Raw genomic sequence first — 24,972 nt, 5'->3', positions numbered from 1 at the left:
GTTACCTCATCTGTAAAATAGGGATTAAGTACATGCCTGGCACGTACTAGGCGCTGAACAAATACCATTAAAAAAAGCTTTTTGCCACCATCATTATTCATCTATGGCCTACAGTGAAGAACCTTGATGAAAATAGAATTGTTCTACCAAGATTTGGCATTAGTCAAATTGATCATCTTGGTTGGTTTCAACACACAGTAGTCTTTAAGTATATATGCATCATATCTTCCATGCATAGTGTCAAGTGATGGCTGGACCAAGGTTTCGAAAACCCCAGACGCAGATCCAAAGTGACCTCCAAGTCCACTTCTGATTAAGTGGAAAACAAAGATGTCTGCAAAGAGTTCTGAGTCTTTAAGTATATATGCATCATATCTTCCATGCATAGTGTCAGGTGATGGCTGGACCAAGGTTTCGAAAACCCCAGACGCAGATCCAAAGTGACCTCCAAGTCCACTTCTGATTAAGTGGAAAACAAAGATGTCTGCAAAGAGTTCTGCAGAAAAATCCCGACAGCCTTGTTGGAATGAAAGTCCCTTACCATGATTACCAACATGTACTGCATGTGGACATTTCTTCATCATGCTGTATGTCAGGAGGCTGTCACCAAAGTCACCGAATTGGTTTGATGCAGGTCAATCAATCACATTTATTGAGTGCTGACTGTGTGCAGAGCCCTGCACTAAGCTGTGAGAGAGTATAATATAATAGAGTTGGTAGACACAGCCCCTGCCCACAGTGAGCTCACAGTCTAGTAATGCAAACTACTCAAAAATAAAAATGCAATGTGCAGCAAAACAAGCATTTGTACCTCGCAACACCTTGTGCTTTAGGCAAATGTGTCTGTTTTTTGTTTATTGAATGAGTGGATTTAGGCAAAAAAAGATTCCTCTAGGCTGTAAGCTCATTGTGGACAGGGAATGAGCTGTCTGCTATATTACTGTGTTGTACTCTTCCAGCTGCTTATTTAGTATGCCCAGAGTGTTTCTGTAGAAAGATAATCTGGGCAGCAGAGTGAAGTATAGACCGAAGCGGGGAGAGACAGGAGGATGGGAGATCAGAAAGGGGGCTGACACAGTAATTCAGTTGGGATATGACGAGAGATTGTAGCAACAAGGTAGCGGTTTGGATGGAGAGGAAAGGGCGGATCTTGGCAATGTTGTGAAGGTGAGACTGGCAGGTTTTGGTGACGGATTAGATGTGTGGGGTGAATGAGAGAGCCAAGTCAAGGATGATACCGAGGTTGCGGGCTTGTGAGACGAAAAGGATGGTAGTGCCGACCACAGTGACGGGAAAGTCAGGGAGAGGACAGGGTTTGGGTGGGAAGATAAGGAGGTCAGAGACATGTTGAGTTTTAGGTGGCGGGCAGACATCCAGGTGGAGATGTCCTGGAGGCAGGAGGAGATACGAGTCTGGAGGGAGGGAGAACAGGGGGTGAGATGTAGATTTGGGGGTCATCTGCGAATTCCAGTTCTACCTTATGTCTTATGTGTGACCTTGGGCAAGTCACTTCACTTCTCTGTGTCTCAGTTACCTCATCTGTAAAATGAGAATTAAGAATGTGAGCCCCTTGTGGGACAGGGACTGTGTCCAAACAGATTACCTTGTATCTACCCAAGTGCTTAGAACAGTGTTTGGCACATAGTAAGTGCTAAATAAATAGCAGAGTTATTATTATTGAATCCTATTGCCTCCTACTTAGACTGTGAACCCCATGTGGTTCAGGGAAAGGGTCCGATCTAACTGCATCTTCCCCGATGCTTGGCACATAGTAAGTGCTTAGCAAGTTCCATAATTATCATTATTATTATTATCATGATTCCTCTCAAGTGCTGTAAGGGATGAGGAAGACCCTTAAAAGTTTGGAGTGAGGTCCCAATCACTCAATTTTCAACAGGAAGATTAGGGTCAGGCTGGTTTTAAGCATAGGTGCTATATTTGCTTTCTGGTTTTTTCATGGAAACATCAGGATTGCCAAGAAGTGGCTTACCCTTTCCATGGCTCCATTTACTTCTGTGTAAAATGGATACCACATGTCATTTACTTTTCTTCTGGGGCTCAATAGATATTAAATAACTGCACCTGTACTTAGCTGTTAAGGATTGTAACAGTGTTTTGTTAGGGGAAATAATGATGTATTATGAAACTGCATTTGAGTACAAAACAATGTTATTAATCAGCAGCACCTTTTCCCCTCCTCGCCATCATTTCTCCTCATTTTATAGGCTTTGGAAATTCTGACTAAAGATGGCTCCTTTTAAGTAGCTGAAATAAATGGGATTTTTTTATGCTATTGGTCTGAATGCGTGATTTGAATTTCATCACATAATAACCTTATTCTCCTTCTCTTTGCTTATTTAAAGGAAATGAGAAGAAGTTAGAATAGAACCAGATGGTGCTAAGTGTATTTTTTTCTGTTTGTTGATTTTTTTTCAGGTTTTCATAGACTATATGATAATGGGAAGGATGACTTCCTGCTGGTATCGCACCCTGTGGTTAAGAGCCTTTGTCCTGTCTCAAACAATGCCCACTCTTGACGTAGAATCCCTGTATTTATGATTTGCAACATCCATGCGCCGGAAAATATGCTATTTTGTTGGAAACGGTAGATCTGGGGATAAAAACAAGATTCAAAAGTAGAAAATGATTAAGCATCCTCTCCAGTAAATGTTTTGGTTATCTGGTTGATCTGAGAAGAAAAGAAACACTCATCAAAAGACCCACCAGTAATATTGCTGCAGTTTTCCATTCGTTACCTAATGACACTATTAAAGATGGACAATCAGAATGTGTTAGATTCCCTAAAATGCTGCGTAGTATAGATGAAAACTGAGTCTTCACTCAGCAGGAGGAAAGTGAAAAGGGCATTTTTCCTATCAAGCTCAGAGTTGTTATTCTTTTTCTGTTTGGTGCTGCAACACATTTGCATCAATAATAGGAAAGATGTCGAGTTAAGCTTTATGCACTCTGCTGTTAGGATGCAAATAAGGCACAGTTGCTTTGGTCTCCCAGTTGAGGGAGAGTTTGTGCTAACCCTATAAAGCAAATCAAAACTGAGAAGCAAGTGCATATGCAAGGTAAAGAAAAACATCTTTTTTGTTTTTAACAGCGTGGAAAAAGTGCCTTCCCTCACCTGCAAAGACCTTTAGAAGGTTTGCAGTCTAGCAGTCCCTATTTATTGTGCTCTTCTTTGAGCTGCTCTTTTCTTGATAGTGCTATTTCACTTTAAGGACAGTGCTGTGTGCGCTACTCTCGTTCTTTGAGGCAATGCCGTGAAGTTTATTTTGGTTTAAGCTCTTCCTTTGCCCTCTCTGAAGTATACTGACCGACTCAAAGGGCACAGTAGATAGGGATATGTATTAAGTACAGATAATGACTTCTCTGGTTATTAGCACAAGGTACCTTTCTGTGGAATAGGATATGAAAAAGCATGCGAAAATTATGTACATTATGCATGTACACACAAAATCAAAATTTTCTTTATTGGGACTTACTGGAACTTATTTGCATTGCAATATGGTCAAGGGAATTTTCCAACATTTAAAAAAATCTAATTATATTGCTTTGGTAAATTTTGGAGGCCTTGGGAATGCATCAATACATTGTACATTATTTTCTGTGAAAAATCATGTCTTATGTAGCTCTTCTGCTTCATACTCTATTTTCAGGAAACTAGGTATCAATCAATCAATTGTATTTATTGAGCAGTTACTATGTACAGAGCACTGAACTGAGCACTTGGAAGAGTATAATACAACAGAATTAGCAAATACCTTCCCTGTCCATTACGAGTGTACGGTCTAGGGTATAGCATTAAATGGTAACCAGAGTATAGCATTAAAATCAAGAGTGGAGCTGTAGCCACTTTTTTTCCAATGGTATTTGAAAAGTGCTTACTATGTGCCAGGCACTGTACTAAGCACTGGAGTTGCTAGAAGCTAATCAGATTGGACACAGTCCCTGTCCGACATGGGGCTCATAGTCTTAATCCTCATTTTACGGATGAGGTAACGGAGGAACAAAGAAGTTAAGTGACTTGACCAAGGTCACACAGAAAAGACGTGGCAGAGTCAGGATTAAAACCCAGGTCCTTCTGATTCCCAGACTCATGCTCTCTCCATTAGGGCATGCTGCTGCTTAACTAAAACTGGAGAACAATCTCTTTGAAGTGAAGCTAAACCTTCCCCATTGGCCTCTTAGAGAACAGACTAACCATCTTCATTTCCCCTGGTCACTAGCATTTAAAGTGACCAGGCAACCCTGGAGGATTGGCTCTGTGATATCTTCTGCTACCAACCCAAAATCCAAGGAAATCCAGAACATCCCATTCTTTACAGAAAACATGACCATGACAGGACTCAATTAGGATCAGGCAGGAACCCTCTGACCCTGACACAGTCAGTAACATTATCATGGCATAATCTTAGTCTTTCAGGATTGACCTCAAATCCCCTGTTCACCCACCCCACCACACCTCTCATCTTTTGATGCTAATGACATGGCCATGTACTATTTTTGAGAACATTAAAATCATCAGCTGTTATCGCCCTAAAATCTCCCCTTCTCCTCTCCAGTCCCTCCCTCCTCTTGCTCCTTCTGTGACTCCCCCATCTTTCCAAGCAGTATCTCAAATGCAGATCTCTCACCTCTTCTCAATAATTACCCCCTCCACTCGTGCCTCTAACCCCATCCTTTCGGGTTTTATCAAATCACTTACCTCTTCCCTGACCACCTTCTTCAGTTGTTCACTCTCCAATGGCTTCTTTCCCACTGCTTTCAAACATATACGTAACAAAAAACCTATCTTTGACCCTGTAGCTCCCTCTAGTTATCGCCCATCTCCCTCCTACCATTTCCCTCCAAAATCCATGAGTGAATTGCCTACAACTCCTGCCTCTGCTTCCTCTACTCCAATTATCGACTTGTCCTCCTCCAATCTGGATTCCACTCCGTGCAGTTCACGGAACCCGTCTTCGAACTTCACCAGTGATCACCTTCTTTCCAAATCCCAGGGCTTCTACTCCATCCTAATCCTCCTCAACCTCTCAGGTGCCCTTGAAATCGTGGTTCACCCCCTTCTCCTAGAGGCATTATCTAACTTTGGCATTACTGACTGCTCTCTCTTGATTTGTCCTCCTACCTCTGTGGCCGCTCATTCTCAGACTCTTTTGCAGACTCCTCCTAACTGTGGGAGTCACTCAAGGCTCAGGTCTGGGTCACCTATTCTCCATCTATACCCAGTCCCTTGGAGAATTCATTCACTCCAAAGGCTTCAACTACCATCTCTTTTTGGGTGATTCTCAAATCTACAGCTCCAGCCCAGATCTCTCTCCTCTGTAGTCTATTTCCTCCTGCTTTCAGAACACCGCTACTTGGATGTCCCACTGACACCTCAAACTTTACATGTCCAAAACAGATCTCCTCATCTTCCCACACAAATCCGGCCCCCCCCCATGAGTTGTTTTTTTTAGTCACTGTAGACAGCACCAGCATTCTCCCTGTCTCACAAGTCTGAAGCCTTGGCATCATCCTTAACTCATCGTGGTTATTCAACCCACATATTCAATCTGTCATCAAATCCGGTCGATTCTACCTTCACAACGTTACTAAAATTTACCCTTTACTCTCCACCCAAAGTGCTACTATGATGATCAAAGCACTTTATCGTATCCCACCTTGCCTACTGCATCAGTCTCCTTGGTGACCTTCCTTCCTTCTGTCTTTCCCCATTCCAGTCCATACTTCACTCTGCTGCCTGGATCATTTCTCTGTAAAATCATTCAGTCCATGTTTCCCCACTCCTCAAGAACCTCCAGTGGTTGCCCACCTCCCTCCATATCAAACAGAAACTCCTTACAATCAGCCTTTTAGCACTCAACCTTGCCATTTGCCTACTACAACCCAGCTACTTTACTTCTGTAACTTACTTACTTTACTTTACCTTACCTTGATCTCATTTATCTCACTGTCAACCCCTCACCCATATCCTGCTTCTGTCCTAGAAACTCCCTCCTCCTACGTATCTGACAGACCATCACTCACCCCACCTTCAAAGCCTTATTAAAATGATATCTCCTCTAAGAGGTCTTTTCAAACTAAGCCCTTATTTCCCCCTACTCCTCTTCCCTTCTGTGTTGCCCTTGCCCTTGGATTTTTATTCTTTATTCATCCCATCCTCAGCCCACAGCACTTACATCTATATCTGTAATTTCTTCTAATATCTATCTCCCCCTCTAGACTGTCAGCTCCTGGGGGTCCGGGAATATGTCTGCCAACTCTGTTATATTGTACCCTCCCATGGTAGATGTGTCAAAGGCAGGAAGACCAGGGATCTGTGTCATCCTGACCTGCTTGTCCATTCTAGTAGCCTTAATTCTGCATGGACAAAAACCTATATATAGTCCTGGCTCGAGAAAGGGGACTGCCAACATTTTTTATATTTCCTCTTTGTATGGACAGATTTTGATGCGGATTATCAGCGTACCAGAGAAGAGCAAATATCTCACATTTGCTTTTATGATTGTTAAGAATTTGCAAAAATGACCCTTCCCCATATGGAATATAAATAACTTCTCATTACTTTTGTTCTTAGAGCACTACACATCATTTCACCTCAAACCAACTGCATGGATATATTGTAGAAAAGTTGGTAAAACATTTCTAATTTGATGGTTCATTTCCTGAAATTATGTCTCTTGGAAGTAATAACGATCACTGGTCAGTGAATTGCTCTACTCAGAAATAAGGCAAGGGGCATTACCAAATGGGATGGTTAACATGAATCTAAATATATAAATTCAGTCATGTGTGTTATATTAAAGATGGCATTCACTGTCCAGGTAAGAATTTGGGCCATCGAACATCAGACACTTCAATACTCCAGTTGGTTGCTTACAGCAAACTTAGTTCATCTACTGGAGAGAGTAGTGCAATCCCTGGAATTTGCTCATCAACCAACCTACGAATCAGTGCCTTATCATGGCAGGAGATTTTGCGTACGTTGATGAAGCTAAGATTTATGCCATATAGGGCTACCCATAATGGAAAGTTCTAAGCTGAAGTGTCAGACCAAGTTGATTCACCTCCACAGGGCAGGAGCAGCATGGGAAAGAGTCAAAGGTGGATGATCAAGTGATCAAAACATTGAATAAAGACAACGGCAGAAGCTCAAGTTTTTACTGTGTAGGAGAAGAAAACCACTTCCGTATCTTTACCAAGAAAACTCTATGGATACACATACCAGAATGACTTTGACAGAAGATGGGTTGTTCGGAAGAGTGTGTGTCCATGGATTCGCTATGGGTTAGGAACAACTGGATGCATTTAATGAAGATGAAGAAGAGGACCAACCATTGAGCTTTTCTAGGAGAATGTGGCATTCTCAATTTTCGCTATCCTTATTGACCCTGCCAGGACTACCTGGAAGAACTTATGCAGAAACCCCCAGTGCAACTAAATATAACTGAACTCTACGGGGCCACTCCCTATCACTGAGGAGAACTCAAAAATCTCCTTATAATAGTAAAGATGGTGTTTGTTAAGCGCTTACTACGTGCCAAGCACTATTCTAAGTGCTGCGGGGGAGATACAAGGTAATGAGGTTTTCCCATGTGGGACCCACCGTCTTAATCCCCATTTTACAGATGAAGTGACTGAGGCTCAGAGAAGGTAAGCGACTTGCCCAAAGTCATACAGTTGACAAGTGGCGAGGCCGTGATTAGAACTCTTGACCTCTGGCTCCTAAGCCCGTGCTCTTTCCCCTGATTGCAAATGCTTCTGGTGGGTGAAATGCTTCTTCAAGATCATCATTCATTCATTCATTTAATCATATTGATTGAGTGTTTACTGTGTCCAGATCACCGTACTAACTGCTTGCGAGAGTACATATAACAATAAACAGATGCAACGAACTTGCAGTGTAGAGTGGGGGAAGCATGCATTAATATAAATCAATGAATTACAGATATGTACATGAGTGCTGTGGGGTTGGGGGTGGGGATGAACAAAGGGAGCAAGTCAGAGTGATGCAGAAGGGAGTGGGAGAAGAGGAAATGAGGACTTAAGGAAGGATTCTGGAAGCTGTGCTCTGAAAGTGGGGAGAGCGATTGTTCTGTCAGCAAGAGGGAGGGTGTTCTGGGCCAGACATAGGACTTGGGCAAGGGGTCAGCGGCAAGATAGTTGAGATTGAGGCACAGTGAGAAGCGAAGCATGTATAGCTGATTGTACAATGTTAATTTCTAGGTCTTTCCAATTGGTTAAGTGCTTTTCCTTTAGGCCCTACTCTTTCCCCAGAATATGGCCCTTTCATTGGATACCCACAGTGCCTTACACTGTTTTCTCCTTTTGGTGTCAGAATCTTCCTGAGACCTCTTTTCTAAGACAGTCCCACATTTCCAATTACTCCACGTCACGCTCTTCCGACTTCTGTTGTTTTTTTTCCAAGAGTCCGTGGCGAGCTTGCAGTGTTCAGGGTTTTGCTTCATTGAATCAATTAAATGTTCACTATGTCTTTCTTGTGTATAGTTTCCCCATTTGAGTTCACAAAGGAGCACCTGTTAGGATATCTTGTGTCATCCATTTCCTTCATGTTTTCTGCCCAACCAGAGTGTGAAGGGACAAGTAATGCTTCAATATTGGCCACTAAGACAACCCGAGAGCCCAGAATCCCTGCAGAGAAGGCACATGGTATGCTTCCTGTAGCCCCATATCAATCAATCCATTGATCAGTCGGTCATATTTATGGAGTGTTTTCTGTGTAGAGTATTGTATTAAACACTTGAAAGAGTAAATATGACAGATTGGTAGACACATTCCCAGCCCACGAGTAGCTGAAAGTCTAAAGGGGGAGACAGACATTGATATAAATAAATTAGGGATATTATTATTTATATATTCAGCTGTGGGGCTGAAGATATAAATCCAAGTGTAAGGGTGATGCAGAAGGGAGTGGGAGAAGAGAAAATCAGGGTTTAGTCAAGGAAGGCCTCTTGGAAGAGATGTGCTTTAAATAAGGCTTTGAACCTGGGGAAAGTGATCTTCTGTGGGATATGAAGTGGGAGGGCGGATTCCAGGCCAGAGACCAGATGTGGGTGAGGGGTCCGTGGCTAGATAAGATGAGATCAAAGTACAGTGAGTAGGTTGGCATCCAGGGAATGAAGTGTGCAGGCTGGTTGTAGTAGGAAATCAGAGAGGTGCTTTCAATCCCCATATCCTCCAATTCAAACTGGAAACAAAACCACTCATTGAAAAGTTCAATAATGCAGTCTCGATGCTCAGAACACAGTAGGCCCAAGAGCAATGTAGAATATTAACTGAAAAAAAAACAAAACCAACTGTAGTCATCTTCTATAAAAGTCATGCCTCATTCAGATTTATTTCACACTTTTAAATTGAAGCACTATCAAACTGTAAGGCACTCTTCATGGAATGTGTTTACCCATTTTGTAAATGACATAATTATAGAAGCTACAGTAACAGTATAATTTCTATCTTCATCTTTTTGGTTTGAGAAATGAATATAAACCATCCAAGACCCTCTATTCTTAAAAAAAAGAACTGATTTTAAAGTGGGAAAGCACAATGCAATTTGATTTCATATTTCTATTTCCAAGAAGGACCTGATCCAGAAGTATTTTTCTTAGAAATTTAGTTATTTTAGATTATGTATCAAAGGAATAGATGATATAACAGTATGTCAGCAAAAGATAAAAAAGGAAAGTGTAAAACACTTCTAAAACCCGCATCCAAAAAAAAAAGGAAATGTTTCATTTCACTACTGCATGTGACATAATCAAGAGTGAGAAATTAAAACGGTGCCATGTACTGTGTAGGTAGCAAATGGAGAAATGCAGTAAGGAGTGTGGCGTAGTGGATAGAGCAGGGGCCTGGGCATCAGAAGGTCTTGGGTTCTTTTCCGGCTCTGAGTTTTCTGCTGTGTGATTTTAGGCAAGTCATTTCACTTCTCTGTGCCTCAGTTACCTCATCTGTAAAATGGGAGTTGAGACTGTGAGCCCCATGTAGGACAAGGACCGCACCCAACCCTATTTGCTCCTGTCCATCCCAGTGCTTAGTACAGTGCCTGGCACATAGTAATCACTTAACATAATAATTATGGTATTTGTTAAGCACTTACTATGTGCCAAGCACTGTTCTAATCGCTAGGGTAAATTCAAGGTAATCAGATTGTCCTACATGCCACAGTTAAGGAGGAATCTCTATAGACACATGGTGTGTAAGAGATTGTTGGTCACACATTGGTTTTACCAGGTACATATCAGAAAAATCTACAAAGTATAATCTTTAAACTTAGAGTATCAACAAATAGAAACTTCTGTAAGAGTGATTAGAGGATTTTTGAGGGTTTTCTCAACCTCTAGACTGTAAGCTCATGGGGGGCAGGGAATGTGTCTGCTTATTGTTCTGTTGTACTCTCCCATGCACTTAGTGTGGTTCTCTGCACACAGTAAGTGCTCAGTAAATATGATCGACTGAGTTTAGAAATTCCCTTTCTCAGTAGTTTTCTCGATTGTAAGCCCCTTGAGGGTTGGGATCGTGCCTACTTACTCTATCATACTCTGCAAAACACTATGTTCCATGCTCAGCACATTGTTAGCACACAAAAAATATCGTTGATTAGTTCAGAATTATATTATTTCCAGATACCTTGTTGCTTTCTGGGAAAGAATAGATTGAACAGCTCTTAGGAGCATTGGGCATTGATGCAGATTGATAATGTGGCCCTCTAATGATCCAGGCTGCTCCAAGAAATTCAGTTAGTTGCCATGATATCATTAAAAATTAATAGTAATTATGGTACTTGTTAAGCACGGACTATCTACAAAGCACTGTACTAAATGCTGGGGTAGATACAACGATGCTAGGTAGTGGTGCTTTCTACATGCCAAGCACTGTTCTCGGTACTTGGGTAGATACAAGATGATCAAGTTGGACAGTTTTGCTCCCAGTCTAAATGGGAGGGAATAGGTTTTAATCTCTACTTTTAAAATGAGATAATTTAGGCATAGAGAAGTGATTTTCCCAAGTCACATAGCAGATAAGTGGCGGGGGGGATTAACACCCAGATCCTCTGACTCCCAGGCCTGTGCTCTTTTTGCAAGGCCTTGCTGCTTCCCATGCTGTTTTAGTGTCTGTGAAACAATATGGCATTCAGCTGTCCCAGTCACTCTCTGTTTAACTGTATAGAAAACCATGAAAGTTGAATCTGCAGTTGATACAACTGACCCAAACCTGTCAGTAGCACGGTAACCCAGTTTAGATTCTCTGACTTTAGCCATGACTAAGGACCACGGCTTTCTAGTTAACACTAGAAATCAGTGTTTCAATTTACTAAATCATGGCACTTCAGCAAAATTCCCTTCCCCTCAATCTTATAGGTCTCTAAAATGAAAGAAAATTAAAAAATAAAGGACGAAAGCATGTCTAGGAACTTTCAGATAGATAGAAGGTAACAGTTTCCATGATCTAGCAGTGAAGCACAGGTTGTGAAATGATACATATCAGTATTCTGAGACAAGATATTGTGTCTTTAATCATGAGTACTCTTCATGTTCTATAGGGTTTCCATAGAAACCTAAGGATTATAGTGATAAGTCAATTTGATACCCTTCCTATCAAGATGCTTTATCACTTCACCAAAAGGTAAATCAATAATGACTTGGCACTGTAACTCAGGGAAAGCCAGTCTCGGGGCGGAACTTTTTTCCTCACACAAGGTGGTTGCCTCTCGGGAGGCAACTATGAAAAGCGAGACTTCTTTACCGATTCTCTCTTTGGGTGCAGGATACTTTTTTGCGTGTCTTCTTCATCCTAGAGCTTTGTCTCCAACACAATTGAGCAGAGATACCAATCTATGTTTGTACTGCTGAGTTGAATAGGAACCATTCCCTGAATCACCAACAGTCTGTTCTAGCTATCTGGTTTTAAATGTCAAGTACTCTTTGGCATGGGGAAAAAAAAAAGAAAATACGATAACATTCAATGAAGGCTAAACAGGAACCCAAAGCAGCGCACTAGAATACGGGCTAGATTTTGGAAAGAATCCATCAACTGAAGCAAGAAAACATTTCAGACTTTATCGGCATCTGCCTTGGACTCATACAGTGTCAGAACTGTATATGACTATAGCCTCTTGTTGTCCCATAAAGCTGGCAACACTTATAAAGAAATTTTAACAATTTGAGCCTGCATTGTTTCTGCACATTTATCCGAGGAGATTAAAAAAAAAAAGATTTCAAAAGCCCTTCCCATCATGTACTTTCCTTTTATTCTCTTTCCTCCCCGGCATTCCTGGGGGGTCAGGTCTAGTGAATCCAATGTGATGGAGTTGGTGGCATCTCATCTAGTCATTGATTAGCACCGATCATCTCCATCCTGTAGGAAGTGAGAGTGGCCAGATGATGAGAGTGGTATCAAACCGGAGTTTATTTTGTCCAATTTGGGGCAAGTCTTATCAATGGTATTTGGGAGAGTAAAATAAAATAGAATTAGCAGATATGCTTCCTGCCCAAAACGACCTTATAGTCTAGAGACAAGTTTACAGTCCAGGTAGAAAGGTGGACTGTCTGTATTACCCAGTGCACCTGGATAGAAAATCTGCAAGTGTCTGTAGACAGATGGGGCTTTAACTCCAACACTAAATGAAGTCACTATTGCCTTTTGAACTTGAAAAGAGGCAAAGCTTTGAGATATGGTGGAAGTCCTGGGTTGTTCAGTTGCCTTATTAGGCTCCATTTTCACCACTAGCATCATCACTGTTCCCATTATTGTTGCCAAGATTAGCAAGTACCTAAAATGAGTTAGTTAACCAAAATTCAATTTAGACCCAATGCCTGGCTCACAAGAGGTTCACAGCCTAAGAGGGAGAGAACACGTAAGTAGAACAATAGAACTGTGCTTCAGTGAGCAATGAGAGCAGATAAAAAATTCATAATCCCAAATATCTGTAAAACAATATGTAAATGAACCATCTTCAGGGCACCTTGATCATCCAGGAAAACAGTCCTCAGCAAGAAACGACCTCAAGTCTCATAAGATCTGTAATGTATTTCCCCTATCTATCAATCAATGAGTCATATTTATTGAGCACTTACTGTGTGCACTGTCTTAAGAGCACTGTATTAAACAGTTGGAGAGTACAGTGGAACAGAGTAGGCAGATACTTTCCCTGCCCACAAAAAGCTTACAGTCTAGAGGGGGAGACTATTGGAGCTTAGGTAATAGTATTGGGAGGCTCATTATTCTAATGTCGACTGGAAGAAATGCTGGAATAAAAGTTTTTTCCTGTAATTTGTTTTAATGTCTGCCCCCGCTCCCCAATGCCATTGATTGAATAATTGACTGTGATATTGTGGGGCCCTGACAATTGAATCACGCATTGGATTTTATGGACTAAATGTGAGTATAGTGTTTATTTGTGTGATTTTATGGGCAGGGAGAGTGATGAAGGGATGTCTTATTTGGTTTAAGAGCTTGATAATATCTTTGTGAGTCTGAATATTTTCCCAACGTATTTTCAAGATAAAAGATCAAATAAAGAATAGATCTTTCAATTTTTGCACAGTGTATATTTTAAATTTTCTAATAGCTATTTATCCTGTCGACAAATTCAAGAACTGCCTATGTACCATCTCTAGGGCAGGACTTGATGTTCCTGAATATTGCTTCCTCTGTAATTTTGGGGGGACAATTACCAATAGCCCCTGTGTGGAGGGAAAGTAAAGCATACTTTTTAAAATAACGAGGTGACCATGTGCTCCATAGTTTCCTGTGATGGAATATATTCTCCACGTAGCATGCTGATAAGTATATACATTTGCAAAATTTCACTAACACTCAGTGACTTTGCATGCTTGTGTAGGGGTTAAGCATTTCAAAACAATTAATTTCATAGTAGTTACTGTGATATCCAGAGTCAGAGATAGTCATTCATTTCTTTCTAAGAAGTTCTGATAAATCCAAGCTATCAGAAAGGAATAGATAGAAATACACATTTTGGGAATTTTCTTATAAATTATGTCTAAAAATCCCATTACATGCTGTTCTTAACTGTCTATGGAAGAGGATTTAATATAAAAGCACTTTTAACAATAACATTAGATTCTAACTCTTTTATGTGATAATGAAAGAGAATGATTTCACAGTCACAGTTTCCTCTTGACTGATTAATCAAATTCTCTACACAATATAGACATGAAGTATTGGAGCTTAGGTAATAGTATTGTGAGGCTCATTATTCTAATGTCGACTGGAAGAAATACTGGAATAAAAGTGTTTCCAAGATCATAGTGTACTTCTGTTAAATGAGCTCCTTGCATCTTGGTGATTTCATGTAAAGTCTTCTAGACTGCAAAGTGTCCTAGACTGTAAGCTCACTGTGGGCAGAGAATGTATCTACCAAATGTGTTACCTCGTACTTTTCCAAGCGTTTAGTACAGTGCTCAAATACTACCAATTGAATGACTGATGTAAAGGAAACTCCTCAGGTTGAAGCACATTTTAAATAAGCAAACCACGTGCTCTCGAATCCATCTGCTCTTTGTAATTCCTCTTAGAGCAGTTACAGGTAGCTATATTAACTTGATAATATTTGTGATTTTTGCTAAGCACTTACTATGTACCAAATGTTGTACTAAGTGCTGGAGTAAATATAAGGTAATCAGGTCATTCGTGGGGCTCACAGTCTGAACAGGAGAGAGAACAGGTATTGAATTCCCATTTGGCAGATGAGAGGACTGAGGCACAGAGAAGTTAAGTGACTTGCCCAAGTTCACACAGGAGGGACATGGAGGAGCTGGGAAGTCAGAATGATCGTGGGTTTCAGAAACTAACTTTATTCAGAGGCTTGAATTTTTTTTTTCTTCAAAAATTCAGATCTATGTTTTTATTAACCCATTTCGTAAGTACAATAAGGGTGATATTCCTCCAAGAGCTTTTGGAACTAGATTTCCAGACTTCTCATCTGTCAAAGTCTGAGGGTTTCCAATCAGGGTTGAAAAGATACACAAGAGTGGCTTTCTGGCCTCTTAGCTAATTGAAGGTTGTCCCCTTCAAGTACTCATCTCCACCCCCTAAAATCCTTGCTCTCTTCTCACCCCATGTTCCAAATAAAAAGTTGGCACCTGTGCATAGAACTTTACTTAAATCTGAAGGATCTTGTTTATGGGTTCTCAGGGTAGAATTTAAGATAGAGCAAAAAGCTTAAATTCTTATTAGTCCTGACTCAGCCAAAAACCTGTGGAAAAAACCTGAGAACTGGGCTGGAGCCAGAGACCTCTGGGCACAGTCCTGAAATCCCCAGAGGATAAATTAGAATAACGGCCCAAAGCAATCACAAAGCATTGTTTCAGTTTAAGACCCTGAGCCCCGTGCAGGACAGGGACTGGTGTCCAACCCGATTATCTTGTACCTTCCCCATTGCTTAGTACAGTGCTTGGCACATAGTAAGCCTTTAACAAGTACCATTAACAGCAACAACTTATCATCCAAAAGAGCCTGTGTTTCTCTCCACAAGGCAGCTCCACTCCAGGGAGAAAAGCATGATCTGAGGTTCAGCATAATGGAGAAGTCTCTGACTTTGGTTTCAGGTTAGGGTTGGGAAACTTTTATTTATGGTATTTGTTAAGCGTTTACTATAAGCAGCGTGGCTCGGTGGAAAGAGCACGGGCTTTGGAGTCAGAGGTCATGGGTTCGAATACCAGCTCTGCCACTTGTCAGCTGTGTGACTGTGGGCAAGTCACTTCACTTCCTCTGTGCCTCAGTTACCTCATCTGTAAAATGGGGATTAAGACTGTGAGCTCCACATGGGACAACCTGATTCCCCTGTGTCTACCCCAGCGCTTAGAACAGTGCTCTGCACATAGCAAGCGCTTAACAAATACCAACATTATTATTATTATTATTATTATTATATGCCAGGCCCTGTACTAAGCACTGGGGTAGATACAAGCCAATCAGATTGGGTACAGTCCATGTGCCATGGGGGCCTCACAGTCTTGATCCCTATTTTACAGGTGAAGTAACTGCGGTAAAGAGACGTGAAGTGACTTGCCCAAGGTCACACAGCAGAGAAGCGTGAAGTCGAGACTAGTAGCCAGGTCTTTCTGACTCCCAAGCCCGTGCTCTGTCCAGTAGGCTATGTTGCTTCTCTGTGTGACTTGCTCCCTTTGTTCTTCCCCTGTCCTAGCCCCACAACACTTATGTACATATCTATAATTTATTTATTTGTATTGATTTCTGTCTCCTTGCCTCTAGACTTTAAGCTCATTGTGGGCAAGGAATGTGTTTATTGTTGTATTCTCCCAAGTGCTTAGTATGGTGTTGCGCACCCGGTAAGCGCTTAATAAATATGATTGCCTGAAGGAATGTGTTAACGTGAAAACCATGTTCTAACTCGGCCACACTTTCACTTGACCTCTGTTTTCTTTCACTAGGAACCTTTCCCTGAAGTTTCCGAAAGAGGCCAACGGGAGAGACTCCAGGGGTCCCCCCGTCCCCAGAGACCTCAGTAGTCCATCCCTGGGATGGCCATCAGCGGGTCTGGAGGAAGGCGGAGTCGTCGATTCTTTTCCCTTCAGACTGATGATGCAGGACTGTACGGCTGTCAAGACCCTCCTCCTGAAAATGAAGAGGGTTCTTCAAGAGGTAACGGTTGGCTCCCCTGTGAGATGGAATCTTTCAGAGATGGTTGATCCATTCATTTATTCAGTCGTATTTCTTGAGTGCTTAATGTGTGCAGAGCACTGTACTGAGCCCTCAGTTGACGTATTTATAAAATTACCCAACAGAGACAAGAGAATGTATGGAAGCAGAGCTTTGAAAAATGTTTCAAATTTGGGAGTCAGAGGACCCGGGTTCTACTCCCGGCTCTGCCACGTGTTGACTGCGTGACCTAGGACAAGTCACTTCTCTGTGCCTCATTTCCCTCATCTGTACAATGGGGATTAAATCCTACACTTCCTCCTTCCTAGATTGGGAACCCCTTGTGGGTCAGGGATTGTGTCCAACCTGATGTCCCAATCTGCCTCAATGCTTAGAGTAGTGCTTGGCACCTAGTAAGTGCTTAACAGATGCCATAACTATTATAATTATTAATTATTATTAAGATTTTATATATAGGGGAGACAGAGACATTTAAGTGCTTCTGACACTACTTGTGATATCTGGCATTATTGCCCCAATTTGCTGTAAATCTTTCACTTTCCCCCTTTCCCTTACAATTCTCTTAAAAATTCTCTCTGTTCTATAAGAGCTGCTCTTTACAGTTATCCTCTGGTTTTCAGCTGCAGTAAAGCATTGTCGGAGGCCTATGTTTGCTGCATCTTGAAGCATTTCCTCTGATTCTCTGGTTCTTGGTGGCTTAATTTTAGCTTATCAGACGGCAGCTGTTTGGGTATTCTATCATCATCCATTTTCTTCCCGTACTACACCTAGAAAAGCTGTGCTGAAGTGAGCGTAGTTTCAGTTTTAAGGGACTGACTTTATTCTGGAATTTGCTATTTATCCTGTTGATTTGGGTGACAATATTTCATTGTCCTGGGGGAACAAGAAGGGAATGCCAAAGTTCAACAGTCAATCATTGGCCTCTATTGAGCACCTACTGAAGGGAAGCAGTGTTGCCTAGTGGAAAGAGCACGGGCCTAGGAGTCAGAGAGCCTGTTGTGTGACCTTGGGCAAGTCATTTCATTTCTCAGTGCCTCAGTTTCCTCATCTGAAGCTGGGGATTCAGTACCTCAGTGGAAAGAGCCTGGGCTTTGGAGTTGGAGGTCATGAGTTCGAATCTCAGCTCTGCCACTTGTCAGCTGTGTGACTGTGGGCAAGTCACTTCACTTCTCTGTGCCTCAGTTCCCTCATCTGTAAAATGGAGATTAAGACTGTGAGCCCCACGTGGGACAACTTGATTCCCCTGTGTCTACCCCAGCACTTAGAACAGTGCTCTGCACATAGTAAGCGCTTAACAAATACCAACATTATTACATTATTATTACCTGTTCCCTCATCTGCTTATACTGTGAACCCATGTGGGACAGGGACTGTGTTTTGCCTGAGGATCTCGCACCTCTCCTAGTGCTTAGCACAGTGCTTGGTACATAGTAAGCACTTAGCAAATGCCACAGTTAACGTTACTGTTCCTCTGTTTTATGGTACTTATTATTATGATTCCCATTATTACTGAGTACAAGACATTATAATAAGCACTTGGGAGAGAACACCAGAGTAAAAGAAGCAGCAAGGCCTAGTGGATAGAGCCCGGGCCGGAGAGTCAGAAGGATCTGGGTTCTAATCCCAGCTCCTCCATGTGTCCACTGTGTGACCTTAGGCAAGTCACTTCACTTTTCTATGCCCAGGTTACCTCATGGGTAAAATGGGGACTAAGATTGGGGGGCCCCGTATGGGACAGGGACTGTGTTCCATCCGATTTGGTCATATTTACCCCAGTGCTTAGAACAGTGCTAGGCACAAAGTAAACATTTAACAAATATCGCAAGTATTATTAGAATTACTATTATTATTATAAGGTTCAGTCCCAGTCCAGACATTAAATCCAGCAGCAGGCACTAGAGTGTCTTGTTACAGTGTGCTCAAGCCCTGACGTTATCACAGTTTTGCAGGATAACTGGACTGGCTAGTAAAAGAATGGTGACCCCAGAATGACTAGAGAAGCAGCGTGACTCAGTGGAACGAGCACGGGCTTTGGACTCAGAGATCATGGGTTCGAATCCCAGCTCTGCCACTTGTCACTGTGTGACTTTGGGCAAGTCACTTAACTTCTCTGTGCCTCAGTTACCTCATCTGTAATATGGGGATTAAGACTGTGAGCCCCATGTGGGACAACCTGATTCCCTTGTGTCTACCCCAACGCTTAGAACAGTGCTCTGCACATAGTAAGCGCTGAACAAATACCAACATTATTATTATTATTATTATTCCAGGGGTCCAGCCACATACACAGTGTGGGCCCCTAGCTCACTCAAGGATCTGGCTGCAGCAACACTCAACAGGAGCAGAAAGCCCAATCCTATCTCCATTCGGTAGGAGATACAACCGAAACAAAGCACTCCTACCTGTGCTTATTAACCTTCTCCTCTCTGTCCACTCCCCTGGCTGCTTAGCAGCTGGTCACAAATGGCCACTGAAAATAGGTCACCGGCCAAGTCTCTCCTAAGCTAGTTGGATTCAGGTCAAAGCCAGGATGCAGCAACTTTTCCATCAGACACAGGATCCCGGGACCCGGGGGACTAACCTCTTTCCACACTTTTCCATGAAGGGGAAATAGCCATTGGGAAAATCATGGGGGAAGTGTATTTTTTGACACAGCTGGGTATAAGAAGCAGCATGGCCTAGAGGTTAAAGTATAGGCCTGAAAGTCAGAAATACCTACATTCTAATCCTGGCTCTGTTGCTCGTCTGCTTTGGGACCTTGGGCAAGTCACTCAACTTCCGTTTGCCTCAGTTCCCTCTTCTGAGAAACGAGAATTAAGTCTGTGAGCCCCATGTGGGACATGGACCGTGACCAATCTAATTAGCTTGTATCTACCCCAGCACTTAGAACAATGACTGCCACATAGTAAGCACTTAACAAAAACATTTTTTAAGAAGGTTTCCTCTATTGGAAACTACATTCATGTTGCTAGCTAATGATTTAAGGAGAGTGTCAATGGTTAAACTGACAAAACACATTGCAGATTTTTGTTTTTTAAATAACATTGTAATTGATCAGTGTAGCATTGCTGATTTATTCTAGCAACCTTTCATTCCATTCTGATACTTTTATCAAGTAGTGCATGCTGGAAATTAGTAATTCCTTCATTTCATGGTTTCTTACCATGCATAGCTGATAAGTTTACATTTACACACTTATATAATAACAAGTCATCTAATCTGTATTAAGGGTTCAAATTTATCAAGATGGTATTTGAGAGCGAGAAGAGAGTAAGACGTACTTTTAATACCTCTTTATAGAATTAAAAAAGATAAAATGAAAAATCACACTTGATGTGATCTACAATTTTTTTTGTGTAATGCTCTAGTTCAATTGAGCAGTGAGAAATGACAGCACCTGACACGCACTGGCCTATTTTCTTGTTAGAAAGCAAGTTGAAGATTAAGATAGTGGGATTAAGGTAGTGTTTATGGAGAAATATGCATATAATCAAAACAATTCCATTATTTTCGGTGGAATTTCACAGAACTTGTTAGGAAATGTTATGTAAAATCTCCAAGGAAATTGTTGGAAAAACTTCCCTTCCAAACTGGGGCATAAAGTATGTTGGAGATTAAGAAGACTTTCTTCATAGCCTCATTCATTTTTGCTCTGGGAACCTGAGCATCATTATCTTGGGAATGTCAAATAAAAGAATTGTGAAGTCTACTCCCATCGTCATCGTCATTATCATCATCGATTGTATTTCCTGAGTGCTTACTGTGTGCAGAGCACTGTACTGACCTATTGGGAAAGTACAGTACAACAGAGTTGGCAGACACATTCCCTGCCCAGAAGGAGCTTAGAGTCTAGAGTTGGAGACAGACATTAATGAAATGTTCTTCTGCCTGCTGTGCTGCTCCTTCCAGGCCTGGTCCAAGGAGAATCTTAGCCTCTCTAGTTAGAGGGGATAGTTGGGCAAGCTGAAGAGGGCTGCAGATTAAGGCTCATATTAATTGAGTGTTTACTGTGTTTAGAGCACTGTACTGAACTCTTGGGAGAGTATAACAGACACACATTTCTGTGATATAGCTAATTCTATGCTATTCCTCTGCTCTGTCCTCACTAGAGATGGAAGAAGACTGGAATATTCTTATGGATTGCTTCCCCTTCACTTCTCAACTAAATCAAATAATCACCATTCTGTCCCTCTTTCCTCCCTCCCTCTGACCTGCCAGGCACTCTCTGGATCTTCTCCATCAAATGACATGTAGTGTGTATTTTGGACTCAATAATCATAAGCAGTACTTGGAGCTAAATATATGAGGTTAAGTGTAAGGAGCAACGTCACCCAGTGGAAATAGCCCTGGCCTGTGAGTCAGAGGACCTGGGTTCTACAATCCCAGCTTTGCCAATTGCTTGCTGTGTGAGCTTGGGCTAGTCTGTATGCCTCAGTTTCCTCAATTGTGAAATGGGGATTAAATCCTACTCCCTGCTGTTTAGACCGTGAACCCCACGTGAAACAGAGACTGGGTCCAATCTGATTAACTTGTATCTACCCCAGTGAATAGGATAGGGCTTGACCCACAGGAAGTGTTTAACAAATTTGATAATAATAATAATCCAGTCTTGTTCAACAAACTATTGTGCTAATTTGACTTTAGCTAAAGGTAATAATTAGAAAATTATTTATTAAGCACTTACTATGTGCCACATACTGTCCTAAGCGCTGAGGTAAATACAAGATAATCAGGCCAGGGACAGCAACCGCCCCTCATGAATCAATCTAAGAAGTAAGCCATACTGCTTCTTTTCTTGAAGGAAGCAACATTCCCAGTCAAAAGCTGAAAAAAACAGGAAAAAAAAAATGTCCCTGGAATTCCTGGATACATTTACAAACAAGGAGGGGACATAATCCTCAGATATCACTACAAACCCTTCAATATATGGAAGATTGAGGAAATGCCACAAATTTTCTATGGTGTCATCATAATTATTATTTCCAGGAAGAAAGGGAGTGAACTAACTGGAAATTATCAAGGATTCCCCTAGCTTTCCTATGCTCTCAAGTACTTACTACTTGAGTGGTCTGCACACAGTGAGCACTCAGAAATATGACTGATTGACTGTATTAAGCATTTGGGAGAGTACAGTACAACAGAGTTGGTTGACCCATTCCTTGTCCATAGGGAGCTTACTCTGATGGTTAGATTAGGGAGGAGGAGGAGGAGGAGGAGGAGGAGGAGGAGGAGGAGGAGGAGGAGGAGGAGGAGGAAATTTCTCCCTCTAGCTTTCCATTGCAGGCAAGATTCTGGTGGCAACAAGAGGAGGAGGGAGGGAGGGAGGGAGAGAAGAAAAGGGAAGGGGGAGAATGAAGAGGGGAAAAGGAATGGAAAAATATAAACTTATGGAAGAGTGAAGTGGAGTCAGCTCCTTTTGGGCAGGGAATATGTCTACCAAGTCTGTTATATTGTAATAATGTTGGCATTTGTTAAGCGCTTACCATGTGCAGAGCACTGTTCTAAGCGCTGGGGTAGACACAAGGGAATCAGGTTGTCCCACGTGGGGCTCACAGTCTTAATCCCCATTTTACAGATGAGGTAACTGAGGCACAGAGAAGTGAAGTGACTTGCCCACAGTCACACAGCTGACAAGTGGCAGAGCTGGGATTCGAACCCATGACCTCTGACTCCAAAGCCCGGGCTCTTTCCACTGAGCCACACTGCTTCTCTATATTGTACTCTCCCAAGCACTTACTACAGTGCTCTGCACACAGTAAGTGGTCAGTAAATATCATTGATTGATTCTGACAAACTGACAAGTAGTTTCAACCCTCTACCTTCAAACACAGAACTAATATAACTAGTTTGACTTTCAGTAACATTTAAATTACATATTCCAATGATCAATGTCAAATATTCACTTTAAGGCAATTACTATTTCCCTCCTAGGTAAATTGGCTTTTAAAAATGCCTCTCATATCCACTGCACTCTTTTCTCAGCTAAATTGGATAGTTTGGACTCATCTCCTTGGCATGTAAATTCCTCTGACATGATGTAGTGAGAAGACTTTATTCTTAACGGCATCGTGAGATGAAATCAGTACTTGGGACTCGAAGTTTGCAATTGATTTGGTTCTGAATTGTGTCAAGAGAGGTGGTCAAGAAAAAAAAATTTGTTTACCAGTAAAAAGTTCTGCCATTTGGAAAAAAAATTACTGTGAGCTACATTTGGCTGATTCATTTCTAGGTTGAAATGGTTTAGAATCAAATGGAATCCATTAGGATAATTGAGCTTAAGCTCTTCAGTAACACTTGCCTCTTTATTCCAAGCCACATAGAGCAGTCAAAGCAGCTGAAGTCCAGGTTTGAAAATATCCTTTTAACATATACAAAGTTTAGATTAAAAACATTGTCAGAGAGAACGGTGCAAATCATTCACTCATTCAGTCGTATTTCTTGAGCGCTTACTGTGTGCAGAGCACTGTACTAAGCACTTGGGAGAATACAGTACCATAATAGACATTCCCTGCCCACAAAAAGCTTACAGTCTAGCAGTCACATGAGGCTGGTGGTGGGACTATATAGCGATTCCCAGAGGGGAACTAATTTATAGACTGGAAAGTGTAGAGCTTCAATATCAGATCATCTTGGAGACGATCACATCTGGAGCTTCTGTATTCGGGAAATGGGCTGGAATGAATAGGAGCTGCTGACTTGCTCCTGCAAAACCTGTCTAGGCCCCCAGGCGTCACACCTTAGTGAATGATATTTATTGAACTCCTACTGTGTGCCAAGCCCTGTACTAAGCACTTGGGAGAGTACGAAACAACAGAGTTGATAGATACATTCCCTGCCCACTATGAGCTTACAGTCTAGAGGTTTAGTGAAGAACAACGAAATTTCTCTCAGGGTGAATTCACGTGTCCTGACTTCCCACAGAAGGTGGGAGCAAAACGGCTTCCATATCTACTTCGCTACCTCTGTGTCTAAGTGCAGTTTTACATTTCCTTCTGTCTCCGGTACATTGCCGACACCTCAAGATCAACCTGTCCTATATTTAACCTCTCATCGTCCCTCCCAGATCCTCCCTCTTACCTAATCTAACCATCAGAGTAAGCTCCCTATGGACAAGGAATGAGTCAACCAACTCTGTTGAACTGTGCCGTCCCAAATGCTTAATACAGTCAGTCGTATTTCTGAGTGCTCACCGTGTGCAGAGCACTGTAGTAAGAACTTGAGAGCATATTTGCTGCCCACATTGATCTTACAGTCATGAGGAGACAGAAATTAATATGAATAATTTATAGTATTTAATTTCAGGATATATACATATCTAACCAACCAGCATTTTCTCATCTTCAAAGCCATACTAAAACCTCATTTCCTCCAGGAAGCCTTCCCTGTTTAGCCTGTTTCCCCATGCTATCCACCCTACCTTCTGTGTTGCCGGTTCAGTTGATTCTGTAACCCCTTAAGCATGTTGCTACCCCACTTCCAACCCCACACCTCCTATGTACATATCCTTACACTCTCCTGCTTCCCCTGCCTATTTATTCTAATGTCAGTCTCCCCCACTGGCTTGAAAACTCCTTTAGAGCAGAGAACACGTCTGCTAACTCTACTGTTCTCTTCCAAGCATGTAGTACAATCCTTTGCATACAGTAAATAATAAATAACATTAACTGATTGATTGATTTAAGCCACTCAGCCAGTTCTCTTTCTCCTACTTATCCACTGTCTCCTCCTCTGTATCCCAGCATTTTTCACTCCTCAAGTTATCCCGCCTACAGGGCCTCAGTCTCATCTCTCCCACCACCAAGCTCTTGCTCACATCTTTCCTCCTGCATAAAACACCCTCCCACTGTAAATCCAGCAGCCCACAGCTCTCCCTATCAGACCTTTTCATGTTTGAAGTCACATCTCCTCCAGCAGGATTTCCCCGAATAATCTTTAATATCTTCAGGTTATAATCTCCCAAATGCCACTTCAGCCCTTCTGCACCTGTTAAGCCCTGGTGTTCTCAAACACCTGAAGCATGTAAAGTTTTATCTCAGATACCTTAATACTTAGGTACCTGATTATTTAAGCACATGCAAAACCCCTTTTCCATCTTCCTTCTTTCTGTACAAGATTTTAGTATTTGACTACTCTCCTAAATGGTAAATTTCTTAAGAGCAGAGATCATATCTATTTTCTGTACTGTACGCTGCCAACCACCACAAAGAGGATTTTGCACCCATTAGATGCTCAACAAATATTACTGATTGATTGATTAGCTCTATGCCTTGCCAAGTACCACAGAGAGGGTTCTGC

The 24,972-nt window shown here is 41.8% G+C and overlaps 1 protein-coding gene across 1 annotated transcript in view; it reads left to right on the top strand.

Moving 5' to 3' along the window:
• Positions 1 to 24,972, top strand: part of CCSER1 (coiled-coil serine rich protein 1) — a 409,129-nt gene that overhangs the window by 109,101 nt on the left and 275,056 nt on the right. The window contains 1 exon segment of the mRNA XM_039913814.1: positions 16,449 to 16,659. Within this exon segment, the coding sequence (XP_039769748.1) occupies positions 16,449 to 16,659 (211 nt within the window).

Source organism: Ornithorhynchus anatinus, chromosome 12, assembly GCF_004115215.2.
Source record: "Ornithorhynchus anatinus isolate Pmale09 chromosome 12, mOrnAna1.pri.v4, whole genome shotgun sequence".
Lineage (NCBI taxonomy): Eukaryota > Metazoa > Chordata > Mammalia > Monotremata > Ornithorhynchidae > Ornithorhynchus > Ornithorhynchus anatinus.
The sequence above is the reverse complement of the archived record's forward strand: the minus strand, read 5'-3'. Positions and strand labels throughout refer to the sequence as shown.